The sequence below is a fragment of the Notolepis coatsorum genome (genome assembly GCF_963971535.1).
Source record: "Notolepis coatsorum genome assembly, chromosome: 5".
Lineage (NCBI taxonomy): Eukaryota > Metazoa > Chordata > Actinopteri > Aulopiformes > Paralepididae > Notolepis > Notolepis coatsorum.
The window spans coordinates 88,082,569-88,108,890 of record NC_140169.1 but is presented as its reverse complement, the minus strand read 5'-3'; the positions used below and the strand labels follow the sequence as shown (position 1 = coordinate 88,108,890).

The 26,322-nt window shown below is 40.0% G+C and overlaps 1 protein-coding gene across 1 annotated transcript in view; it reads left to right on the top strand.

Annotated features, from left to right (window-relative positions):
• Nucleotides 1-26,322, top strand: part of man1a1 (mannosidase, alpha, class 1A, member 1) — a gene marked incomplete at its 3' end in the record, with an annotated part of 483,045 nt that overhangs the window by 432,247 nt on the left and 24,476 nt on the right. The window contains 2 exon segments of the mRNA XM_084313823.1: nt 7,304-7,523; nt 8,402-8,574. Of these exon segments, the coding sequence (XP_084169949.1) occupies nt 7,304-7,523; nt 8,402-8,574 (393 nt within the window).

Below are 26,322 nucleotides of genomic sequence, written 5' to 3'. Positions count from 1 at the left end.
GAGGGGCTGAGAGAAGGGAGGGGGGGGGCTGAGAGAAGGGAGGGGGGGGGGCTGAGAGTAGGGAGGGGGGGGGGCTGAGAGAAGGGAGCGGGGGGCTGAGAGAAGGGAGGGGGGGGCTGAGAGAAGGGAGGGGGGGGGGCTGAGAGTAGGGAGGGGGGGGGCTGAGAGTAGGGAGGGGGGGGCTGAGAGTAGGGAGGGGGGGGGCTGAGAGTAGGGAGGGGGGGGCTGAGAGTAGGGAGGGGGGGGCTGAGAGTAGGGAGCGAGGGGCTGAGAGAAGGGAGGGGGGGGGGCTGAGAGTAGGGAGGGGGGGGGCTGAGAGTAGGGAGGGGGGGGGCTGAGAGAAGGGAGGGGGGGGCTGAGAGTAGGGAGGGGGGGGCTGAGAGAAGGGAGGGGGGGGCTGAGAGTAGGGAGGGGGGGGCTGAGAGAAGGGAGGGGGGGGCTGAGAGAAGGGAGCGGGGGGCTGAGAAGGGAGCGGGGGGCTGAGAGAAGGGAGGGGGGGGGGCTGAGAGAAGGGAGGGGGGGGCTGAGAGAAGGGAGCGGGGGGCTGAGAGTAGGGAGGGGGGGGCTGAGAGAAGGGAGCGGGGGGCTGAGAGTAGGGAGGGGGGGGCTGAGAGTAGGGAGGGGGGGGGCTGAGAGAAGGGAGGGGGGGGCTGAGAGAAGGGAGCAGGGGGCTGAGAAGGGAGCGGGGGGCTGAGAGAAGGGAGGGGGGGGCTGAGAGAAGGGAGGGGGGGGCTGAGAGTAGGGAGCGGGGGGCTGAGAGAAGGGAGGGGGGGCTGAGAGTAGGGAGCGAGGCTGAGAGAAGGGAGGGGGGGCTGAGAGAAGGGAGGGGGGGGCTGAGAGTAGGGAGCGAGGCTGAGAGAAGGGAGCGGGGGCTGAGAGAAGGGAGCGAGGGGCTGAGAGAAGGGAGCGGGGGGCTGAGAGAAGGGAGGGGGGGCTGAGAGAAGGGAGCGGGGGGCTGAGAGAAGGGAGGGGGGGCTGAGAGAAGGGAGCGAGGGGCTGAGAGAAGGGAGCAGGGGGCTGAGAGAAGGGAGCGAGGCGAACAGAACAGAACCAATACCATGTCAATGCTCTTATTGATCATCTTCACACAGCAGCCGTCTTGCTCTGATGTCATGTTCAGGTCGGGATCTCTGTCCACCCTGTTTCCAAGGTCTCAAGATTCAAGAGATTTATTAGTCACATACATACATACACAAGACATGTAGTGAAATGAAGGTGGCCATGCAAAAAAATACAAATAATAATAGAATACAATAGAATAGATAATAGATGGACATGATAAAAGGTACTAAAATACTATACAATGCTAAGCTTACGAATTAAAGGTAATGAGTCCTATATACACTACTATACAATATGCTATACAATATACACTTATGCTATATGTAACTATACTATGCTAACTATACTATACAAAAACATACATTTATGTTTTTTAAAGTGACCTTAGTCACTTAGGTTGGGAACAGGGTGGAAAGACATCCCGACCTGAGCAAAATAATATACTAATATGTCTCTACTACTATGCACTCAACACACTCAAGTTTCAACACTTTGATGAACATTGTTACTCAGCTGTAAGAGTTGTACCCTTCCTGCTTACTCGTCGTACAGAACTTGTAAGTCGCTTTGGATAAAAGCATCAGCTAAATGACAAAATGTAAATGTGTTTAACAATCGGTATCGTCTGATATCGGTAGGGAAAATGTGGATATCGGTATCGTTTTGTATGGGTTGGGGAAAATGTGGATATCGGTATCGTCCGGTATGGGTTGGGGAAAATGTGGATATCGTTATCGTCCAGTATGGGTTGGGAAAATGTGGATATCGGTATCGGTCTCAAAAAAGTGCATCGCTAAGAACAAACAACTAAATAACATCCGAGTCATCGTTGTATAGCCCTGCGACACACACAGACGGCCACCTCATTGTATAGCCCTGCGACACAGACACCTCAATGGCATGCTGCTCAGCCCTCCTGCCGCTGCCCCATTAAACACACCAAGCGCGCCCCTCCTCCAGTCAGCGGGGGGGTTTAGAGGTAACGTGTCTAAGGCTAGGTAAATGGAAGGGACAAATTGGAGGGGTGTTTGTTTTCTTTGTGTGCACCGTGCTACACACGCACACCAAGACATGTCAGAGCAAACAGCCCGAGGCCCGAGCTCCTCACAGCAGGACAATTCATCCCACTTAAGTGGCCATTCATTCAGCGAGGTGAAAGCGCGCGCGCGCGTGTGTGTGATATCTCCATTAGTGCCGGCGTAGCAGACATGCGTGTGTGTCTACTACATTAGTGTGTGATTGTGGAGATAGGGTGTTCATTTGTCTGTCTCATTCTGTTTGTCAGTCTATATAAATAAGCCTTTCTCCTGTCTGTCCGTCCGTCTGTCTGTCTCTCTGTTTGTCTGTCTGATAGAGCTGCCGCAGGTATAAATTTTTTTAGCGCACAAATGAGTGAAGCCATTCAAACCGTCATGGTAACCCGCCATGGAAAAATCCTCCACAAAAACGTAGACCCACATTGGTATCGGAAATTAAGAGTTAGACAATATCGGTATATCAGATATCGGTAAAAAAAAATGCCAATATCGAACATCCCTTGTCAGAATGATGGCTTTTCTACACTCTGGGGGGGCTTCTTCAGCCCTCCATTTTCCAAGGAATTCCTGTCCACACCAACAGTGTTGGAAAATCTCTCCATCCAGACAACAAGCCAAAAAACACACCTAAAAACTGACCTGATGGCAGGCTGCAAGGCTCTCTCCGTGGTCCTGATTGCAGAGAAAATACTCTGTTTAACCTCTTAAGCCCTAGCCATATTTTCAGAAAATTCGCCTAAAAGTACATACCCAAGTAAATGGGAGATTGCTTGACTTCTACAAGGCCCATTTGCATGTTCTTGGTATCTAGGGACATCTATGGGAAGTATTCCAATTTCCCAGTGTCAGAAATATTGTGTATGTTACTATGCTTGAGTAAATTAATTAATTTAATTAATTAAAGTAATGGACCAAAAGATAATATAATGTTTTTTTTTCATCTTTGACTGTGAATAACACCATGCTAACATTGACCAGACGTGACAAATTGCCAGTGAGCTCATTCAGCACCTTCCTGAGGTCAAATGTACAAAAGATCTAAGCAAATTAATAAAGGGCAGATAATTTACAGGGGGTTTTGTAGATACAGTACTGAATTTTGCCATCCGGACACATGCAATTTGAAATATGAATATAGGATATAAGGCCTATAAATTACCTTTTTATGGCCAAGTCATATACATCTATGGATCGGGCCAAATCCCCTCTTTCCAATGGCAGAGTTAAATCTGTATTTAGTACCACCAGGCGCCCGTTACAAGGGCAGCAAAGACCATGAATGAAATCTACTGTAAGTACAGTTACTTTTGTATAATGTCCATAGCTCCGCCATTTTTCACCGGATTGCGGCGCGGTTTTTCTAGACGTTCACAGAAAGGTAAAGAAACAAAATTCGTTGTATTTTATGGCAATAACGTTGAGGTTTGATCGACCTGTGAGACATAAACACGAAAATCACGTCAAAAAAATTACGTGAAAAATGGTTGGACTTCCATTGTAGGCGGCTGGTGTGAGCTGGGTAGTGTAGTTTTATGAAATTCCGACGTCCATCGAAAGCCCTGGGTCTCCTCTTTCTTAGGACTACAATGATTTCATGAGTGCTTTTTCTTCTTGCGTCTAAATTGTCAGTTTTCCGGTGCAATGCATACCGGTACGGGGCCAATCGGGGCTTGTCTGTATCCACGCATATACAGACAAAAAAATTTAATTCTATGTTTAAAAAAATATCCATTATACATGTGGACTCAGAGACGATGTAGTGCTGAGCTGGTACCTCCGGAGGTCAATGGGCTGTGTTTCGCTCATTCACTTCTCAGCTGGTGTGACTATCAATGTATTTGTAAGGCCCGAAATCACAAGTTAATGTCCCCATGGGCCGGACAAGTCTTCTGTAAACAAGTCAAAAAGAAACATCACAATAAATCAAGAACAAAAAACCCACCATGAAATCCTACGTAAATAAATGTAAAATAAATAAATGCAACACTCCCAGACATACCACCACGCGAAGGTAAGGAAAAACTCACAAAAAACCTAGCAATAGGAAAAAAGCACCACAGGCAATGTGGAGGAGAGAAACCTTAGAAGGGCCGTTCAAGGGGTGATCCCGCTTCTTGGATGTCGGTGATAGTAGCGTTGCTATGGATGATCGATGGGTGGAGAATAAAACAGGCGAAATAGTTGGTATGTATGTACTGTACATCATCATCATCATCGGGTGGCTTCTTCGTTCCGAACGTTGCCTATCACTCTCCAACCCATTCTGTCCCCACTTCTTCTCTCCAACTCCGTGACTCCGCCTCTCACTCCGCTCCAATCACAGACGTCGTCTACCCAGCCTCTTCTTGGTCTTCCACTTCCTCTCTTTCCATCCACCTTCCCCATCACCACCTTCTTGAACATCTCCCCGCTGGATCCTCTCAGAACATGCTCCATCTTTCTCTTGTTCAGCCTCCAGCAGCTGTCCTCCTTGCATACCTGCTCTTCTCAGTACCTCCTCATTCTCGATCTTATCCTTCCATGTTTTATACGTGTAATAAAACACAAATATGTACATGCATAGCAACTGAGGTACATACGAATTTTTTTAACTTTTCTGTATTTTCACCCCATCCCAATTTAGTCATTATGCCAATTCCCTTCCTGGTCGTTGCGCGCATTGCCCCACTGTCGGCCTGGGGAGGGTCCCCAGCCGCTTCTTTTCCGCTTCTTTTCACCCGACAGCGAGGAGTTTCACTGGGGGAACATAACGCGTGCAGAGGTTCAGGATATTTCCCCCAGATCCCCCTCCCTGCTGAACAGGCGCCCCGACCGACCAGTAGGAGTCGCAGTTTACAACGACCAGGACACACACCCCGCCGGCTTCCCACCCGCTAACACTGCCAATTGTGTTAGTAGGGACGACTGACCAAGCCGGAGGTACCGCCGACTGCTGGATTCGATCCCAGAGTCTCTGCGGTGGTAGACAAGTGCTTAGTCCACTGCGCTACCCAGTCGCGCCTTCATAAGAAGATTTTTGACATACAGTACAGTAACATCACCACCCTCTGCACTGGTCTGAAATGTTTCAAAACGAGTCCAAATGGCTGGAGTCGTCTAACTGCGTCATTGTCCTCACTGTTTGCACAGCTTTCTGTTTTCACTTTCTCTTTCTCTGTTCCACATTCTGGGTGCATGTTCTCCGGTCAGGGGAGACTTCCAACACATGGCGTGAAGAAAATAATAATATAATAATAATAATAATAATAATAATAATAATAATAATAATAATAATAATAATAATAATAATAATAATAATAATAATAATAAATAATAATAATAATAATAATAATATCAACCTGCATCCAGGTCACTCAGGTCTGGCAGCCGAAACTAGGGCTGGGCGATATAACGATAACGATAAATATCGCGATATATTTTAATAATCGATATCGAATATCGAAATAAAAAAGAAATCGAAAAAGCGTTTTTTTTTTTTTTTTGTTACCTGCAACAGGGCAGTTTTAAAACCAGAGACAGTGGACAGACTTGTCTTTCTTGCCTGCAACTTAAAGCAATGGCTTTGCTTGTCCAAATGACAATACTGACCAAATTCAGATTTCTTTTTCTCTTGTCCATTTATTTTGCTTTCTAATTTAAAATACATTTTGAAACCATCTGTACACAGTAGGCTATGTGTGCTAGCAGAACTAGACTCCAGTCACGAGTCATGGTGCACATGTGCGGTGGTTTGTCCACCAAAAAAGCGCCAAAAGATAGAAAATAAACTAGCAGAGCCAGAACTGTTCAACTCCCCTGGAGCCACAGCCAGCAGAGAAGCCGGTTTACTTTAGCTTTTAAACCAGCTGCAGCCTGAGAACTGGAGTGTGAGGGGATGTAACACTAAAGATGGCGGCAATGACAAAGAATTGCTGCAAAATAAACATACATCTGTTGTTAAATTTTTTTTTTTTTTTTTTTTAATACTTATAACAATTCGATAATTATCGATATCGAGAAATAAAATAAAATTATCATATCGTTATCGCGATATGCTTTTTTTCCATATCGCCCAGCCCTAGCCGAAACCTCCTCGCCATCCCCCCACGCACCAGGCTGTCGACCGTGGGGCACCGTGCTTTTTCCGCACTGGGGCCACGCCTGTGGAACCAGCTGGCTGCCAGGATCCGTCAAGGCCTCAGACTCCCTTGCTGCCTTCAAGGCCAGCCTTAAAACTCGTTTATTTTACTCTGCCTTTCACTAGGGCCTGTTTTTACTGCTCCTGTGTTTTTATGTTTTGTGTTTTTATAAAAAAAATTATGTTTTTATGTTTTTTTTTAAACATTTAAACCTTTTTATTTTTCCTTTTGCTGTGAAGCACCTTGAGATCTTGAGATGAAGTGTGCTATTTAAAAAATGTACCATGGTAATGCACTGGCCGTAGCAGCTCTACTCTCTACTTGTTTTTTCTTATCGTCTTGTCTGAATCTGACCTGAATTAGTTTGACCAGTTACTGTTTTTCAGCAGATGTCGGATGTCTTCTGATAAAAGCAACTCAGTGTGAATTGACGTCTCTCTCTCCGTAAGGTTGTAGTAGCCTGGCACTTTTGGTAACTGGCAGTACAGTACGGATCATGACATCCAGGCTAGAGGCAGTAATTTGATGGAAATGATGGAGATTCTTCATCCAGTATGAATGGTCCGCTGGGATTACACACACAGGGCATGTAAAGAATACATTACAGGACCTCTCCAATTAAACTAGTCCAACTCAGGCAATTCCCCAGCGGTTATGCTAGCTAGAAGTGTGTGCTGCATCATGAACACAATACAAATCATGAATTAATTATTCATCCGTCCCTTATCTCTCTCTCTCTCTCTCTCTCTCTCTCTCTCTCTCTCTCTCTCTCTCTCTCTCTCTCTCTCTCTCTCTCCATCTCTTTCTCTCTCCATTGCTCTCTCCATCTCCCTCCTTTCCCTCTCTTCCTCTCTCCATCTGTCTCCTTTTCTCCATCTCTTTCTCTCTGTCTCACCGCTTCTCTCTGTCTCTCTACCTATCTCTGTCTCTCTCTCCATCTTCCCCTCTCTCTCTCTCTCTCTCTCTCTCTCTCTCTCTCTCTCTCTCTCTCTCTCTCTCTCTCTCTCTCTCTCTCTCTCTCTCTCTAATTCTCTCTCTCTCTCTCTCTCTCTCTCTCTCTCTCTCTGTGTCTCTCTCTGTCTCTAGGCCATAGAGACCAACCTGATGAGGAAGTCCAGTGGGGGGTTGACCTACATTGCAGAGTGGAAGGGGGGGCTTCTGGAGCACAAAATGGGCCACCTGACGTGCTTCGCGGGGGGCATGATCGCCCTGGGGGCCGACGGAGCTCCAGGCGACAAGACAGGCCACCAGATGGAACAGGCTGCCGAGATCGCCCGCACCTGCCACGAGTCTTACTCTAGGACCGGTGAGTTATACACTATACACCCATACTGTAGGTAGCCCGCACCTGCCACGAGTCTTACTCTAGGACCGGTGAGTTATACACTATACACCCATACTGTAGGTAGCCCGCACCTGCCACGAGTCTTACTCTAGGACCGGTGAGTTATACACTATACACCCATACTGTAGGTAGCCTGCACCTGCCACGAGTCTTACTCTAGGTCTAGGACCTGTGAGTTATGCATGCACATTTTCACAGGAAATTCACTGTATTATTTTACAGATTACTTTTGTTTTGTAAATGCCATAAAAATACAGTAAATTACCTTTTATCAAAATATTAACCATTAAATAAAGGTTGTAATCTGTAAATGTATTTGATTTTACTGTAATTTGACAGTAAGTATTTGGCAACCGATGCTGCCAGACATTTACAGTTTTTTTTTTACAGTGTACACTATATACACCCATACTGTAGGTAGCCCGTACCTGCCACAAGTCTTACTCATAGGACCTGTGAGTTATACAGTACATATACACGCCCATAGTATATACACGTAAAGATGTACACTAAAAATTATATTGATTCATGAATGAATTTTATAAAAATGTTGCAGGTCCAAAAGTAATGTTGTTGTTTACGTGCGTGTATCCTCTTCCTACTTCCCATCCCCCCCCACGTGGAAGGCACCTGATTGGATGAATGACGTGCTGGTGTTCTAGTGGTCACATGTTAGCTCATGCTGTGATTTTACTCCTCCCTAACTGCATTCAATGCCTTTGATTACTAACAGCAATTCCAACACACACACACACACACACACACACACACACACACACACACACACACACACACACACACGCGCATACTCACTCTGACTGTGTTCTCTCCTCACACAGCATTGAAGCTGGGTCCAGAGGCGTTCCGTTTTGACGGAGGGGTGGAAGCCATCGCCACGCGCCAGAACGAGAAGTACTTCATCCTGCGGCCTGAGGTCATCGAGACCTACATGTACATGTGGAGGTTCACCCATGACCCCAAATACAGGGAGTGGGGCTGGGAAGCTGTCCAGGTACAGTAACCTACATGAAGCCTTTATAAAGATGGTACAGTAACCTACATGAAGCCTTTATAAAGATGTTATAGTAACCTACATGAAGCCTTTATAAAGATGTTACAGTAACCTACATGAAGCCTTTATAAAGATGTTATAGTAACCTACATGAAGCCTTTATAAAGATGTTATAGTAACCTACATGAGGCCTTTATAAAGATCTTACAGTAACCTACATGAAGCCTTTATAAAGATGTTACAGTAACCTACATGAAGCCTTTATAAAGATCTTACAGTAACCTACATGAAGCCTTTATAAAGATGTTATAGTAACCTACATGAAGCCTTTATAAAGATGTTATAGTAACCTACATGAAGCCTTTATAAAGATGTTACAGTAACCTACATGAAGCCTTTATAAAGATGTTATAGTAACCTACATGAAGCCTTTATAAAGATGTTATAGTAACCTACATGAAGCCTTTATAAAGATGTTATAGTAACCTACATGAAGCCTTTATAAAGATGTTACAGTAACCTACATGAAGCCTTTATAAAGATGTTATAGTAACCTACATGAAGCCTTTATAAAGATGTTATAGTAACCTACATGAAGCCTTTATAAGGATGTTATAGTAACCTACATGAAGCCTTTATAAAGATGGTATAGTAACCTACATGAAGCCTTTATAAAGATATTATAGTAACCTACATGAAGCCTTTATAAGGATGTTATAGTAATCTACATGAAGCCTTTATAAAGATGTTATAGTAACCTACATGAAGCCTTTATAAGGATGTTACAGTAACCTACATGAAGCATTTATAAGGATGTTACAGTAACCTACATGAAGCCTTTATAAGGATGTTACAGTAACCTACATGAAGCCTTTATAAAGATGTTATAGTAACCTACATGAAGCATTTATAAGGATGTTACAGTAACCTACATGAAGCCTTTATAAGGATGTTACAGTAACCTACATGAAGCCTTTATAAAGATGTTATAGTAACCTACATGAAGCATTTATAAAGATGTTATAGTAACCTACATGAAGCCTTTATAAGGATGTTATAGTAACCTACATGAAGCCTTTATAAGGATGTTACAGTAACCTACATGAAGCCTTTATAAAGATGTTATAGTAACCTACATGAAGCATTTATAAAGATGTTACAGTAACCTACATGAAGCCTTTATAAAGATGTTATAGTAACCTACATGAAACCTTTATAAGGATGTTATAGTAACCTACGTGAAGCCTTTATAAGGATGTTATAGTAACTATATGAAGCCTTTATAAAGATGTTACAGTAACCTACATGAAGCCTTTATAAAGATGTTATAGTAACCTACATGAAGCCTTTATAAAGATGTTATAGTAACCTACATGAAGCCTTTATAAGGATGTTATAGTAACTACATGAAGCCTTTATAAGGATGATATAGTAACCTACATGAAGCCTTTATAAGGATGTTATAGTAACCTACATGAAGCCTTTATAAAGATGTTATAGTAACCTACATGAAGCCTTTATAAAGATGTTACAGTAACCTACATGAAGCCTTTATAAAGATGTTATAGTAACCTACATGAAGCCTTTATAAAGATGTTATAGTAACCTACATGAAGCCCTTATAAAGATGTTACAGTAACCTACATGAAGCCTTTATAAAGATGTTACAGTAACCTACATGAAGCCTTTATAAGGATGTTATAGTAACCTACATGAAGCCTTTATAAAGATGTTACAGTAACCTACATGAAGCCTTTATAAAGATGTTATAGTAACCTACATGAAGCCTTTATAAAGATGTTATAGTAACCTACATGAAGCCTTTATAAGGATGTTATAGTAACCTACATGAAGCCTTTATAAAGATGATATAGTAACCTACACGAAGCCTTTATAAGGATATTATAGTAACCTACATGAAGCCTTTATAAAGATGTTACAGTAACCTACATGAAGCCTTTATAAGGATGTTATAGTAACCTACATGAAGCCTTTATAAGGATGTTACAGTAACCTACATGAAGCCTTTATAAAGATGTTATAGTAACCTACATGAAGCCTTTATAAAGATGTTATAGTAACCTACATGAAGCCTTTATAAAGATGTTATAGTAACCTACATGAAGCCTTTAGAAAGATGTTACAGTACCCTACATGAAGTCTTTATAAGGATGTTATAGTAACCTACATGAAGCCTTTATAAAGATGTTATAGTAACCTACATGAAGCCTTTATAAAGATGTTATAGTAACCTACATGAAGCCTTTATAAAGATGTTATAGTAACCTACATGAAGCCTTTATAAAGATGTTATAGTAACCTACATGAAGTCTTTATAAGGATGTTATAGTAACCTACATGAAGCCTTTATAAAGATGTTACAGTAACCTACATGAAGCCTTTATAAAGATGATATAGTAACCTACATGAAGCCTTTATAAAGATGATATAGTAACCTACATGAAGCCTTTATAAAGATGATATAGTAACCTACATGAAGCCTTTATAAGGATGTTATAGTAACCTACATGAAGCCTTTATAAAGATGTTACAGTAACCTACATGAAGCCTTTATAAAGATGTTACAGTAACCTACATGAAGCCTTTATAAGGATGTTATAGTAACCTACATGAAGCCTTTATAAAGATGATATAGTAACCTACATGAAGCCTTTATAAGGATGTTATAGTAACCTACATGAAGCCTTTATAAAGATGTTACAGTAACCTACATGAAGCCTTTATAAAGATGTTACAGTAACCTACATGAAGCCTTTATAAGGATGTTATAGTAACCTACATGAAGCCTTTATAAAGATGTTACAGTAACCTACATGAAGTCTTTATAAAGATGTTACAGTAACCTACATGAAGCCTTTATAAAGATGTTACAGTAACCTACATGAAGCCTTTATAAAGATCTTACAGTAACCTACATGAAGCCTTTATAAAGATGTTACAGTAACCTACATGAAGTCTTTATAAAGATGTTACAGTAACCTACATGAAGCCTTTATAAAGATGTTATAGTAACCTACATGAAGCCTTTATAAAGATGTTATAGTAACCTACATGAAGCCTTTATAAAGATGTTACAGTAACCTACATGAAGCCTTTATAAGGATGTTATAGTAACCTACATGAAGCCTTTATAAGGATGTTATAGTAACCTACATGAAGCCTTTATAAAGATGTTATAGTAACCTACATGAAGTCTTTATAAGGATGTTATAGTAACCTACATGAAGCCTTTATAAGGATGTTATAGTAACCTACATGAAGCCTTTATAATGATGTTATAGTAACCTACATGAAGCCTTTATAAAGATGTTACAGTAACCTACATGAAGCCTTTATAAAGATGTTACAGTAACCTACATGAAGCCTTTATAAGGATGTTATAGTAACCTACATGAAGCCTTTATAAAGATGTTACAGTAACCTACATGAAGTCTTTATAAAGATGTTACAGTAACCTACATGAAGCCTTTATAAAGATGTTACAGTAACCTACATGAAGCCTTTATAAATATGTTATAGTAACCTACATGAAGCCTTTATAAAGATGTTATAGTAACCTACATGAAGTCTTTATAAGGATGTTATAGTAACCTACATGAAGCCTTTATAAAGATGTTACAGTAACCTACATGAAGCCTTTATAAAGATGTTATAGTAACCTACATGAAGTCTTTATAAGGATGTTATAGTAACCTACATGAAGCCTTTATAAAGATGTTATAGTAACCTACATGAAGCCTTTATAAGGATGATATAGTAACCTACATGAAGCCTTTATAAGGATGTTATAGTAACCTACATGAAGCCTTTATAAAGATGTTACAGTAACCTACATGAAGCCTTTATAAAGATGTTACAGTAACCTACATGAAGCCTTTATAAGGATGTTATAGTAACCTACATGAAGCCTTTATAAAGATGTTACAGTAACCTACATGAAGTCTTTATAAGGATGTTACAGTAACCTACATGAAGCCTTTTTTTTTTTTGTATTTTATTTTTTTATTATTTTTTAAACAAACATATAAACAAACATGACAACACACGATAAGATATACAAGCATTAATTGTCAGGGCACATCCAATGAGATCACCTTTTGGTTAGTTGTTTTATATAAGATATACCCATAATACCTGTTATCTAAAAAAAAAAAACCTACACACATATGCTCAGCTCGAACCCCCCCCTCCCGGACCCCACCTTGAGAAGTACCTCCACTATCCCTCGCACCTAACCAGACACTACCATTATAAGCTAGCTTTTATTCTCTCCACCACTTCTAACCACATTGACATTTTGGATTCATTGAGACCCAGAATTCTTGCTGTAGATATTTCATGGTAAATTACATCGAGATATGTAAGAAACCAAACTTTACGGCACATTTTTTCCGGTTGAAACCAGCGTGATGCGATCAGCTTTTTGGCTACTGTGATACCCGATAAAACCAATCTCTTTAGCTGTGGATTCACTGCAAACTCAAAAACATCATTCAACAGCAATACCGAGGGGTGTACAGGTATATTCCAAGATACGAGTTTTGATATTTGTTGGGTCACATCTTTCCAGAATGCCTTAACTGGTGAGCAGTCCCAATACATGTGCATAAATGTCCCTTCGTCCCCATTTGTACATTGGGTGCATTTGGAATCTTGTTTGAGCCCCATTCGGCACAGTCTTATAGGAGTCAAGTATGTCCTGTGAATATAGTTAAGATTGATTTGTTGATGATCCGGGTTCCTTGATGTAAGTCGGACATTTGCCCAGGCTCCTTGCCAATCAGTCATTTTCCAGGTCTGGTATATCCCTCCTCCAGACAGAGTCAAGTTGGAGGGTTTCATACGAGGACGTTAGTAATTGATGATAAAATTCTGAAACAAAACCTCTCGATGTCTCTCTTGAGTAGAAGAATTTGTGGTATCTGTGGTGTTCAATTGGTCTGTCTAATGGAACACCGTGAGACTTCAAACACAGCTCTAACTGTTTGTGAAAAAGCCATGTGGACTTGGTGAGATTAAATTTTTTGCGTATTTCTTTATCACTACAAAAATCCTGTTTGTTAAAAACATCCCCTAATGAGTGTATGCCTTGCTCTTCCCATATAGGGAATCTTATAGGTCGTTTTCCAATTAAGAGAGCATTGTTATTGAATAAGGGAGTATGATTGTGCCATTCTTGTGGGTTAGGATTTTTTTTGTGTGATTCACGCCATATCCGGATCGCATGAGTAATTATGGGGCCAAATTTTCGTTCACAGTGCTTGATTGGTAGTTTAGTGTATGCTATGTCCTTCAGTCTATGTGGGGCTACTATGTTTTCTTCTATTTTTCTCCAAGATGCTAATGCTTGGGAGTCAAACCATGTTGTCAATGGACTTAATGAGTACGCCTTAAAATATAGGAAAAAATCTGGAAATGCCATGCCACCATCTGCTTTATTTCTCTGTGCGGTGGATCTTTTTATACGTGGTGGTTTGTTATTCCAAATAAATTTGTATGTGGAGGAGTGTAATCTTTTCCAGTAACCCTCTGGAGGGGGTAACGGTAGCATTGAACAGAAGAAGTTGATTTTAGGTAGTACATCCATCTTAACTATTGATATCCGTGCTTGTACTGTGTTCTTAAGTTTTGCCCATCTATCAAGGTCGTCTTTGATTTTGTTTTGGATTTTTGTGTAGTTGTGCTTCACCGTTTGTCTTATGGTAGGGAATATTTCCACTCCCAAGCATCTGAAATGTTTTACCATCGGTATCTGTCCTGGGAGGGTTGTATCTTTTTTTGCAGGGGTGTTAAGTGGAAGGAAAGCCGACTTCGGCCAATTTATCTTAAATCCCGATAAATCACCAAAGTCCTCAATCAACTTGAGCAGATGAGGCAATGTGGTGTTGGGGTTTTTCATGAACAATATTACATCGTCCGCATATAAACACATTTTTTGTTGTGTGCCCTTGATTACGATAGGTTCTATGGATTGGGATTGTCTTATATATTGTGCTAAAGGCTCTAATGATAGATTGAACAGTCCGGGACTAAGAGGACAACCCTGTCTGGCAGAGCGTGATACCGGAAATATTTCAGAGATGATTGTGCCTGTTGTAATCATGGCCGATGGGTCTTTGTATAATACTTTAATCATATCGATGAATCCTTTTCCTAACCCCATCCTTTCTAGCACTGCCCACAGATACGACCATTCCAGCCTGTCAAAGGCCTTCATAGCATCCAGGGACAGCATCGCCTTAGGTATGGTGTCCTCCTTGTCGGCATCAAGTACGTGCAGTATACGTCTTATGTTCTCAGTGATCAGGCGGCCTCCTATGAAGCCAGTTTGGTCCGGGTGAACTAAAGACGTCATATGCTTTTGTAATCTGATGGCTAATACCTTAGAGTACAGTTTGATATCTGTTCCGAGGAGGCTTACAGGTCTATAACTACCGCACTCGTTGGGGTCTTTGTCTTTTTTAAGGAGGACTGTTATGAGTGCAATATTGTCAATTTTATGGAAGTTCCCCTCCTTGACTGAGTATAAGATCATATTTAGTAATAAGGGGCCAATTATGTCCCAACAAGAAAGGTACATTTCTGATGGGAAACCGTCTCTTCCTGGAGCCTTACCACTTTTCATTGCGGTTATGGCCTTCTTGAGTTCCTCTAGTGTGATCGGTATTTCTAACTGTTTAGCGTCATCCTCTGAAAGTTTAGGGAGAATAATTTGATTAAGAAATGTGTCCATTTTGTTTTGATCGAAGGTCATTTCTGATTTATATAAGTCGGAGTAGAATACTTTGAATGTATCGTTTATTTTTACAGGATCTGTTACAAGTACTTGTTGTGCTCTAATGGTAGTTATATCTGCAAATGTTGCATTAATTCTTAATCGCATGGCTAATAGGTGGCTGGGTTTGGAACCATGGGAGTACTGCTGTTGTCTTGTGCTGCGTATTTGTATTTCCGATTGTTGTCTGTATATGGCATTGATCTCTATTTTTAGTACGTTAACTTGATTTTCTAGTCGAGTTGAGTTGTTGTATTTCAGAGAATTAAATAACGTTGAGTAAAGCGTTTCCAGCTCATCCAGTTTTGTGCTTTGATTCTTGCGCATTTTGGAGGAAAAGCTATCCGTGAAGTCTTTGATCATTCCCTTTACCGACATCCATATTATTCTGGGGTCTTGCACCGAGTTTGCATTCTCCCGTTGGAATACTATAAGAGCTTCTTTGAGTTGTGTAATGAATTCCTTGTTGTTAAGCAGCAACGAGTTAAATCGCCATCTTGGGGCTCGGGAGGATAGTATACCAAATGTACCTTTAAGGAGTAAATAACAGTGATCTGATAGTGCGTTGGGTATCATTTCCACTTCATAATTATCAAATAGTCTCTGTGATGCAAAGACATAATCTATTCTGGATAGTGTCTTATGTCTCGCAGATCGACAAGAGTACTTTCGGGTCGTGGGATTAAGTAACCGCCATAAGTCCTTTACACCTGTAATCTTTGACCAATCCTTTAATGCCTTCGATGAATTCTTTTGTTCGCTGGAAAAGGCGAGGTAAGATTTGTCTATCCTTGGGTTCCAGATGGCATTAAAATCCGCTCCTATTATAAATGAGTAATCGGGAATGTCTAACATTGCATTGGTTAGTGTAGTGAAGAAATCTTCTTCGTACAAATTTGGGGCGTATACCGCTATCAACGCTATTTTCCTGTTCTTATGTTCAATCTTAGCTATAGTTATCCGACCTTCTACATCAGACCATACTCCCTTTAGTACAATATTCAACGTACGTTTAACGACTATTGCTACACCCCGAGTTCTCGTACCAATAGAGGAGTGACTGATATTATGGTATATGTTGTCCGCTAATTTACCTATGTCTTTCCCTAGAATGTGTGTTTCGCTTAGCAGAGCAATGTCCACATGTTCTTTTTTCATCAGTGTGAGCACGCTTTTGCGTTTGAGTTGGTTATTTATTCCCCCGGTGTTCCATATCATTATATTCAAACTAGCCATAGTCTATACATGTTGCATTGTAATTTTTGGTAATGCTTCTAGAGTGCGAGGCAATAATAGATATACATCCCACTAGTGAGGTCCCGTTGAGAGCCGAGCTTAAAAACATACATATATACAAATAAAAATCCCCTACCCTTCCCTCCCACCGAGAGTCGTACAGGATTGTGTTCCATGAACACAACCTTTGCGTATGACTCTCTCCCTTGCACCACCGGATATCCCAGAATGATCCAATTATCCTTAACATTCCTATGTATACCATAGGATCTAACACTCTAAATTCTACCATAAGTAGAATGTCGACTGTGGCTTGGCCACTTACCCGTAAAAAATAAATAAATAAAAATTTAAATGAGATAAACTAAAAATAAAGACCAAAAATAAGCTTCAATTGTCATGCCCTAATCACTTACATTTTATATGAACTTGTAATTTATAGTAATTTATAGTAACCCATGAATAATATGAAGGTATTGAACTGAAGAGAGAGCCTCAATAAATCAGAGAGAGCGGATGAAAAAGAAAAAAAAAACAAGTAAAAGGAAGAGAACATTAACTTAGATCTTAAAAGAGCATTGCTATGCTTAAACATCTAAAGTATTAATTGGAGAAGTAGTGAAATTATTTCCCATTAATAAAAAACAGTTTTTAAATACGTATATGCAGCATTTCCCCTGACCGGGGTGGGCGATGATCGTTGTGTAGAGTGATCTTTCAGCCGGCCGGCTATGATGGCTCTGTGGTTCTGCATCTAGATAGCTGTTGATTATTCCCCCGAGGGGCTTCTGGTAGAGTGAATGACCACGTATTGCTGATATTCCAGAATGCTCCATATATCAAAGAATGCTTCGATGTTCTAGATTATTCCAATATGTCATTTTTACATTGTCTGAATGTTCCAGTATGTTCTGGAGTGTTCCAATCTTAAATCCAATATGTCCGCAATAATATAAACACGTCGGGGAAAGCATTCAAAAACTCTGAGCACGTAGGTCTCTCTGTCCCAAATCCTCGGTTATTAAAGGTTGTACTATATGGTGACCTTGCATAACTGAGATTTAAAAGGCCATTTATACACTATTCTGCGTGTTGTTCAGACAGGAATTTGGCTGCATCTTCAGGCGAGTTGAGGAGAACCTTTGCTCCTTGTTTGTCGACGATGCGAAGTATTGCAGGGTATATTAGTAGGGGTCTGTATTTCCCCAGGTATAGTTGAGACATCACCGTCTTGAACTTGGCACGCAGTTCCACTACATCACGACAATAATCTTCAAAGCAGTGTATTGGTACCTCCATGTATTTCAGATTGCCTTTCATCCTGCGAGTTTCACGCATAATCATTTCTTTTATTCTGACTTGGCGCAGTATAACTAATATCACTCTGGGCTTAGCGTTATTGCCAATGGAGCGGGGACCCAATCTGAAGCACTGATCCACCTCCGGTATTTTAGGAAGGATTCCTGTTCCCAAGATTTTCTGTAATTCTGTGGCAAACTCTTCAGGGTTTTCACATCTCACTGATTCGTCCAGACCGACAATACGAATATTCAGCTTGCGTTTTTGATATTCCATCTCGAATATTTTGGCTTTCTGTTCTTTATTGATTCGCGTGAGCTCCAACGTTATTTCGCTGAGCTCCGTCTTGATTTCATTGTAGTTCCCCTTCATCTCAGCAGTTAGGTTAACTTTGTTAACCTCTACTTCATTGTAGATGCGAACGAAATTTTGTTGGTGTGCTTCCAAGCCAATTTCCAGTGCCACGGTGCGCTTAATATGTGCATCGGCATCCACCCTTAGCGCTTCTATTTTGCCTTCGATAGATTCTTTGATAGCATCTACTTTTTCGGTTATTGTTTCGGTTATTGACTTCTCCATTTTTTTCATTTCATTTTTCATTTCCCGGATGATATATTCCGAGTCTGAGGAGGTGATTATAGGGGTTGAACTTGGGGTGGACATCCCGTCAATATCCTCTGCGATTTTGCGAACGTGTCCCGCGGCCATAGGGGGGTCTTCTGCGCTTGGTTTTGGAAGCGTTTTATGATCTTTCCTTGTTGTTGGCATCTCGAATCTTTCAGTCAATATAGTTAGTTGATAATCTCAGTTGATATATGCGTCAAGTTTTAAACGCATTGGTGGTCTATAAATATGTTTTTAAAACGGAAAAAAAAATAACGGGTGAGCAGCTGTGTCACATGCGACTTACTCCATTCTATAGCTGACCGGAAGCCTACATGAAGCCTTTATAAAGATGTTATAGTAACCTACATGAAGCCTTTATAAGGATGTTATAGTAACCTACATGAAGTCTTTATAAGGATGTTATAGTAACCTACATGAAGCCTTTATAAAGATGTTATAGTAACCTACATGAAGCCTTTATAAAGATGTTACAGTAACCTACATGAAGCCTTTATAAAGATGTTATAGTAACCTACATGAAGCCTTTATAAAGATGTTATAGTAACCTACATGAAGCCTTTATAAGGATGTTATAGTAACCTACATGAAGCCTTTATAAAGATGATATAGTAACCTACACGAAGCCTTTATAAGGATATTATAGTAACCTACATGAAGCCTTTATAAAGATGTTACAGTAACCTACATGAAGCCTTTATAAAGATGTTATAGTAACCTACATGAAGCCTTTATAAGGATGTTACAGTAACCTACATGAAGCCTTTATAAAGATGTTATAGTAACCTACATGAAGCCTTTATAAAGATGTTATAGTAACCTACATGAAGCCTTTATAAGGATGTTATAGTAACCTACATGAAGCCTTTATAAAGATGTTACAGTAACCTACATGAAGTCTTTATAAAGATGTTACAGTAACCTACATGAAGCCTTTATAAAGATGTTACAGTAACCTACATGAAGCCTTTATAAAGATCTTACAGTAACCTACATGAAGCCTTTATAAAGATGTTACAGTAACCTACATGAAGTCTTTATAAAGATGTTACAGTAACCTACATGAAGCCTTTATAAAGATGTTATAGTAACCTACATGAAGCCTTTATAAAGATGTTATAGTAACCTACATGAAGCCTTTATAAAGATGTTACAGTAACCTACATGAAGCCTTTATAAGGATGTTATAGTAACCTACATGAAGCCTTTATAAGGATGTTATAGTAACCTACATGAAGCCTTTATAAAGATGTTATAGTAACCTACATGAAGTCTTTATAAGGATGTTATAGTAACCTACATGAAGCCTTTATAAGGATGTTATAGTAACCTACATGAAGCCTTTATAATGATGTTATAGTAACCTACATGAAGCCTTTATAAAGATGTTACAGTAACCTACATGAAGCCTTTATAAAGATGTTACAGTAACCTACATGAAGCCTTTATAAGGATGTTATAGTAACCTACATGAAGCCTTTATAAAGATGTTACAGTAACCTACATGAAGTCTTTATAAAGATGTTACAGTAACCTACATGAAGCCTTTATAAAGATGTTACAGTAACCTACATGAAGCCTTTATAAAGATGTTATAGTAACCTACATGAAGCCTTTATAAAGATGTTATAGTAACCTACATGAAGTCTTTATAAGGATGTTATAGTAACCTACATGAAGCCTTTATAAAGATGTTACAGTAACCTACATGAAGCCTTTATAAAGATGTTATAGTAACCTACATGAAGTCTTTATAAGGATGTTATAGTAACCTACATGAAGCCTTTATAAAGATGTTATAGTAACCTACATGAAGCCTTTATAAGGATGATATAGTAACCTACATGAAGCCTTTATAAGGATGTTATAGTAACCTACATGAAGCCTTTATAAAGATGTTACAGTAACCTACATGAAGCCTTTATAAAGATGTTACAGTAACCTACATGAAGCCTTTATAAGGATGTTATAGTAACCTACATGAAGCCTTTATAAATATGTTACAGTAACCTACATGAAGTCTTTATAAGGATGTTACAGTAACCTACATGAAGCCTTTTTTTTTTTTTTGTATTTTATTTTTTTATTATTTTTTAAACAAACATATAAACAAACATGACAACACACGATAAGATATACAAGCATTAATTGTCAGGGCACATCCAATGAGATCACCTTTTGGTTAGTTGTTTTATATAAGATATACCCATAATACCTGTTATCTAAAAAAAAAAAAACCCTACACACATATGCTCAGCTCGAACCCCCCCCTCCCGGACCCCACCTTGAGAAGTACCTCCACTATCCCTCGCACCTAACCAGACACTACCATTATAAGCTAGCTTTTATTCTCTCCACCACTTCTAACCACATTGACATTTTGGATTCATTGAGACCCAGAATTCTTGCTGTAGATATTTCATGGTAAATTACATCGAGATATGTAAGAAACCAAACTTTACGGCACATTTTTTCCGGTTGAAACCAGCGTGATGCGATCAGCTTTTTGGCTACTGTGATACCCGATAAAACCAATCTCTTTAGCTGTGGATTCACTGCAAACTCAAAAACATCATTCAACAGCAATACCGAGGGGTGTACAGGTATATTCCAAGATACGAGTTTTGATATTTGTTGGGTCACATCTTTCCAGAATGCCTTAACTGGTGAGCAGTCCCAATACATGTGCATAAATGTCCCTTCGTCCCCATTTGTACATTGGGTGCATTTGGAATCTTGTTTGAGCCCCATTCGGCACAGTCTTATAGGAGTCAAGTATGTCCTGTGAATATAGTTAAGATTGATTTGTTGATGATTCGGGTTCCTTGATGTAAGTCGGACATTTGCCCAGGCTCCTTGCCAATCAAAGTCATTTTCCAGGTCTGGTATATCCCTCCTCCAGACAGAGTCAAGTTGGAGGGTTTCATACGAGGACGTTAGTAATTGATGATAAAATTCTGAAACAAAACCTCTCGATGTCTCTCTTGAGTAGAAGAATTTGTGGTATCTGTGGTGTTCAATTGGTCTGTCTAATGGAACACCGTGAGACTTCAAACACAGCTCTAACTGTTTGTGAAAAAGCCATGTGGACTTGGTGAGATTAAATTTTTTGCGTATTTCTTTATCACTACAAAAACCCTGTTTGTTAAAAACATCCCCTAATGAGTGTATGCCTTGCTCTTCCCATATAGGGAATCTTATAGGTCGTTTTCCAATTAAGAGAGCATTGTTATTGAATAAGGGAGTATGATTGTGCCATTCTTGTGGGTTAGGATTTTTTTTTTGTGATTCACGCCATATCCGGATCGCATGAGTAATTATGGGGCCAAATTTTCGTTCACAGTGCTTGATTGGTAGTTTAGTGTATGCTATGTCCTTCAGTCTATGTGGGGCTACTATGTTTTCTTCTATTTTTCTCCAAGATGCTAATGCTTGGGAGTCAAACCATGTTGTCAATGGACTTAATGAGTACGCCTTAAAATATAGGAAAAAATCTGGAAATGCCATGCCACCATCTGCTTTATTTCTCTGTGCGGTGGATCTTTTTATACGTGGTGGTTTGTTATTCCAAATAAATTTGTATGTGGAGGAGTGTAATCTTTTCCAGTAACCCTCTGGAGGGGGTAACGGTAGCATTGAACAGAAGAAGTTGATTTTAGGTAGTACATCCATCTTAACTATTGATATCCGTGCTTGTACTGTGTTCTTAAGTTTTGCCCATCTATCAAGGTCGTCTTTGATTTTGTTTTGGATTTTTGTGTAGTTGTGCTTCACCGTTTGTCTTATGGTAGGGAATATTTCCACTCCCAAGCATCTGAAATGTTTTACCATCGGTATCTGTCCTGGGAGGGTTGTATCTTTTTTTGCAGGGGTGTTAAGTGGAAGGAAAGCCGACTTCGGCCAATTTATCTTAAATCCCGATAAATCACCAAAGTCCTCAATCAACTTGAGCAGATGAGGCAATGTGGTGTTGGGGTTTTTCATGAACAATATTACATCGTCCGCATATAAACACATTTTTTGTTGTGTGCCCTTGATTACGATAGGTTCTATGGATTGGGATTGACTTATATATTGTGCTAAAGGCTCTAATGATAGATTGAACAGTCCGGGACTAAGAGGACAACCCTGTCTGGCAGAGCGTGATACCGGAAATATTTCAGAGATGATTGTGCCTGTTGTAATCATGGCCGATGGGTCTTTGTATAATACTTTAATCATATCGATGAATCCTTTTCCTAACCCCATCCTTTCTAGCACTGCCCACAGATACGACCATTCCAGCCTGTCAAAGGCCTTCATAGCATCCAGGGACAGCATCGCCTTAGGTATGGTGTCCTCCTTGTCGGCATCAAGTACGTGCAGTATACGTCTTATGTTCTCAGTGATCAGGCGGCCTCCTATGAAGCCAGTTTGGTCCGGGTGAACTAAAGACGTCATATGCTTTTGTAATCTGATGGCTAATACCTTAGAGTACAGTTTGATATCTGTTCCGAGGAGGCTTACAGGTCTATAACTACCGCACTCGTTGGGGTCTTTGTCTTTTTTAAGGAGGACTGTTATGAGTGCAATATTGTCAATTTTATGGAAGTTCCCCTCCTTGACTGAGTATAAGATCATATTTAGTAATAAGGGGCCAATTATGTCCCAACAAGAAAGGTACATTTCTGATGGGAAACCGTCTCTTCCTGGAGCCTTACCACTTTTCATTGCGGTTATGGCCTTCTTGAGTTCCTCTAGTGTGATCGGTATTTCTAACTGTTTAGCGTCATCCTCTGAAAGTTTAGGGAGAATAATTTGATTAAGAAATGTGTCCATTTTGTTTTGATCGAAGGTCATTTCTGATTTATATAAGTCGGAGTAGAATACTTTGAATGTATCGTTTATTTTTACAGGATCTGTTACAAGTACTTGTTGTGCTCTAATGGTAGTTATATCTGCAAATGTTGCATTAATTCTTAATCGCATGGCTAATAGGTGGCTGGGTTTGGAACCATGGGAGTACTGCTGTTGTCTTGTGCTGCGTATTTGTATTTCCGATTGTTGTCTGTATATGGCATTGATCTCTATTTTTAGTACGTTAACTTGATTTTCTAGTCGAGTTGAGTTGTTGTATTTCAGAGAATTAAATAACGTTGAGTAAAGCGTTTCCAGCTCATCCAGTTTTGTGCTTTGATTCTTGCGCATTTTGGAGGAAAAGCTATCCGTGAAGTCTTTGATCATTCCCTTTACCGACATCCATATTATTCTGGGGTCTTGCACCGAGTTTGCATTCTCCCGTTGGAATACTATAAGAGCTTCTTTGAGTTGTGTAATGAATTCCTTGTTGTTAAGCAGCAACGAGTTAAATCGCCATCTTGGGGCTCGGGAGGATAGTATACCAAATGTACCTTTAAGGAGTAAATAACAGTGATCTGATAGTGCATTGGGTATCATTTCCACTTCATAATTATCAAATAGTCTCTGTGATGCAAAGACATAATCTATTCTGGATAGTGTCTTATGTCTCGCAGATCGACAAGAGTACTTTCGGGTCGTGGGATTAAGTAACCGCCATAAGTCCTTTACACCTGTAATCTTTGACCAATCCTTTAATGCCTTCGATGAATTCTTTTGTTCGCTGGAAAAGGCGAGGTAAGATTTGTCTATCCTTGGGTTCCAGATGGCATTAAAATCCGCTCCTATTATAAATGAGTAATCGGGAATGTCTAACATTGCATTGGTTAGTGTAGTGAAGAAATCTTCTTCGTACAAATTTGGGGCGTATACCGCTATCAACGCTATTTTCCTGTTCTTATGTTCAATCTTAGCTATAGTTATCCGACCTTCTACATCAGACCATACTCCCTTTAGTACAATATTCAACTTACGTTTAACGACTATTGCTACACCCCGAGTTCTCGTACCAATAGAGGAGTGACTGATATTATGGTATATGTTGTCCGCTAATTTACCTATGTCTTTCCCTAGAATGTGTGTTTCGCTTAGCAGAGCAATGTCCACATGTTCTTTTTTCATCAGTGTGAGCACGCTTTTGCGTTTGAGTTGATTATTTATTCCCCCGGTGTTCCATATCATTATATTCAAACTAGCCATAGTCTATACATGTTGCATTGTAATTTTTGGTAATGCTTCTAGAGTGCGAGGCAATAATAGATATACATCCCACTAGTGAGGTCCCGTTGAGAGCCGAGCTTAAAAACATACATATATACAAATAAAAATCCCCTACCCTTCCCTCCCACCGAGAGTCGTACAGGATTGTGTTCCATGAACACAACCTTTGCGTATGACTCTCTCCCTTGCACCACCGGATATCCCAGAATGATCCAATTATCCTTAACATTCCTATGTATACCATAGGATCTAACACTCTAAATTCTACCATAAGTAGAATGTCGACTGTGGCTTGGCCACTTACCCGTAAAAAATAAATAAATAAAATTTTAAATGAGATAAACTAAAAATAAAGACCAAAAATAAGCTTCAATTGTCATGCCCTAATCACTTACATTTTATATGAACTTGTAATTTATAGTAATTTATAGTAACCCATGAATAATATGAAGGTATTGAACTGAAGAGAGAGCCTCAATAAATCAGAGAGAGCGGATGAAAAAGAAAAAAAAAACAAGTAAAAGGAAGAGAACATTAACTTAGATCTTAAAAGAGCATTGCTATGCTTAAACATCTAAAGTATTAATTGGAGAAGTAGTGAAATTATTTCCCATTAATAAAAAACAGTTTTTAAATACGTATATGCAGCATTTCCCCTGACCGGGGTGGGCGATGATCGTTGTGTAGAGTGATCTTTCAGCCGGCCGGCTATGATGGCTCTGTGGTTCTGCATCTAGATAGCTGTTGATTATTCCCCCGAGGGGCTTCTGGTAGAGTGAATGACCACGTATTGCTGATATTCCAGAATGCTCCATATATCAAAGAATGCTTCGATGTTCTAGATTATTCCAATATGTCATTTTTACATTGTCTGAATGTTCCAGTATGTTCTGGAGTGTTCCAATCTTAAATCCAATATGTCCGCAATAATATAAACACGTCGGGGAAAGCATTCAAAAACTCTGAGCACGTAGGTCTCTCTGTCCCAAATCCTCGGTTATTAAAGGTTGTACTATATGGTGACCTTGCATAACTGAGATTTAAAAGGCCATTTATACACTATTCTGCGTGTTGTTCAGACAGGAATTTGGCTGCATCTTCAGGCGAGTTGAGGAGAACCTTTGCTCCTTGTTTGTCGACGATGCGAAGTATTGCAGGGTATATTAGTAGGGGTCTGTATTTCCCCAGGTATAGTTGAGACATCACCGTCTTGAACTTGGCACGCAGTTCCACTACATCACGACAATAATCTTCAAAGCAGTGTATTGGTACCTCCATGTATTTCAGATTGCCTTTCATCCTGCGAGTTTCACGCATAATCATTTCTTTTATTCTGACTTGGCGCAGTATAACTAATATCACTCTGGGCTTAGCGTTATTGCCAATGGAGCGGGGACCCAATCTGAAGCACTGATCCACCTCCGGTATTTTAGGAAGGATTCCTGTTCCCAAGATTTTCTGTAATTCTGTGGCAAACTCTTCAGGGTTTTCACATCTCACTGATTCGTCCAGACCGACAATACGAATATTCAGCTTGCGTTTTTGATATTCCATCTCGAATATTTTGGCTTTCTGTTCTTTATTGATTCGCGTGAGCTCCAACGTTATTTCGCTGAGCTCCGTCTTGATTTCATTGTAGTTCCCCTTCATCTCAGCAGTTAGGTTAACTTTGTTAA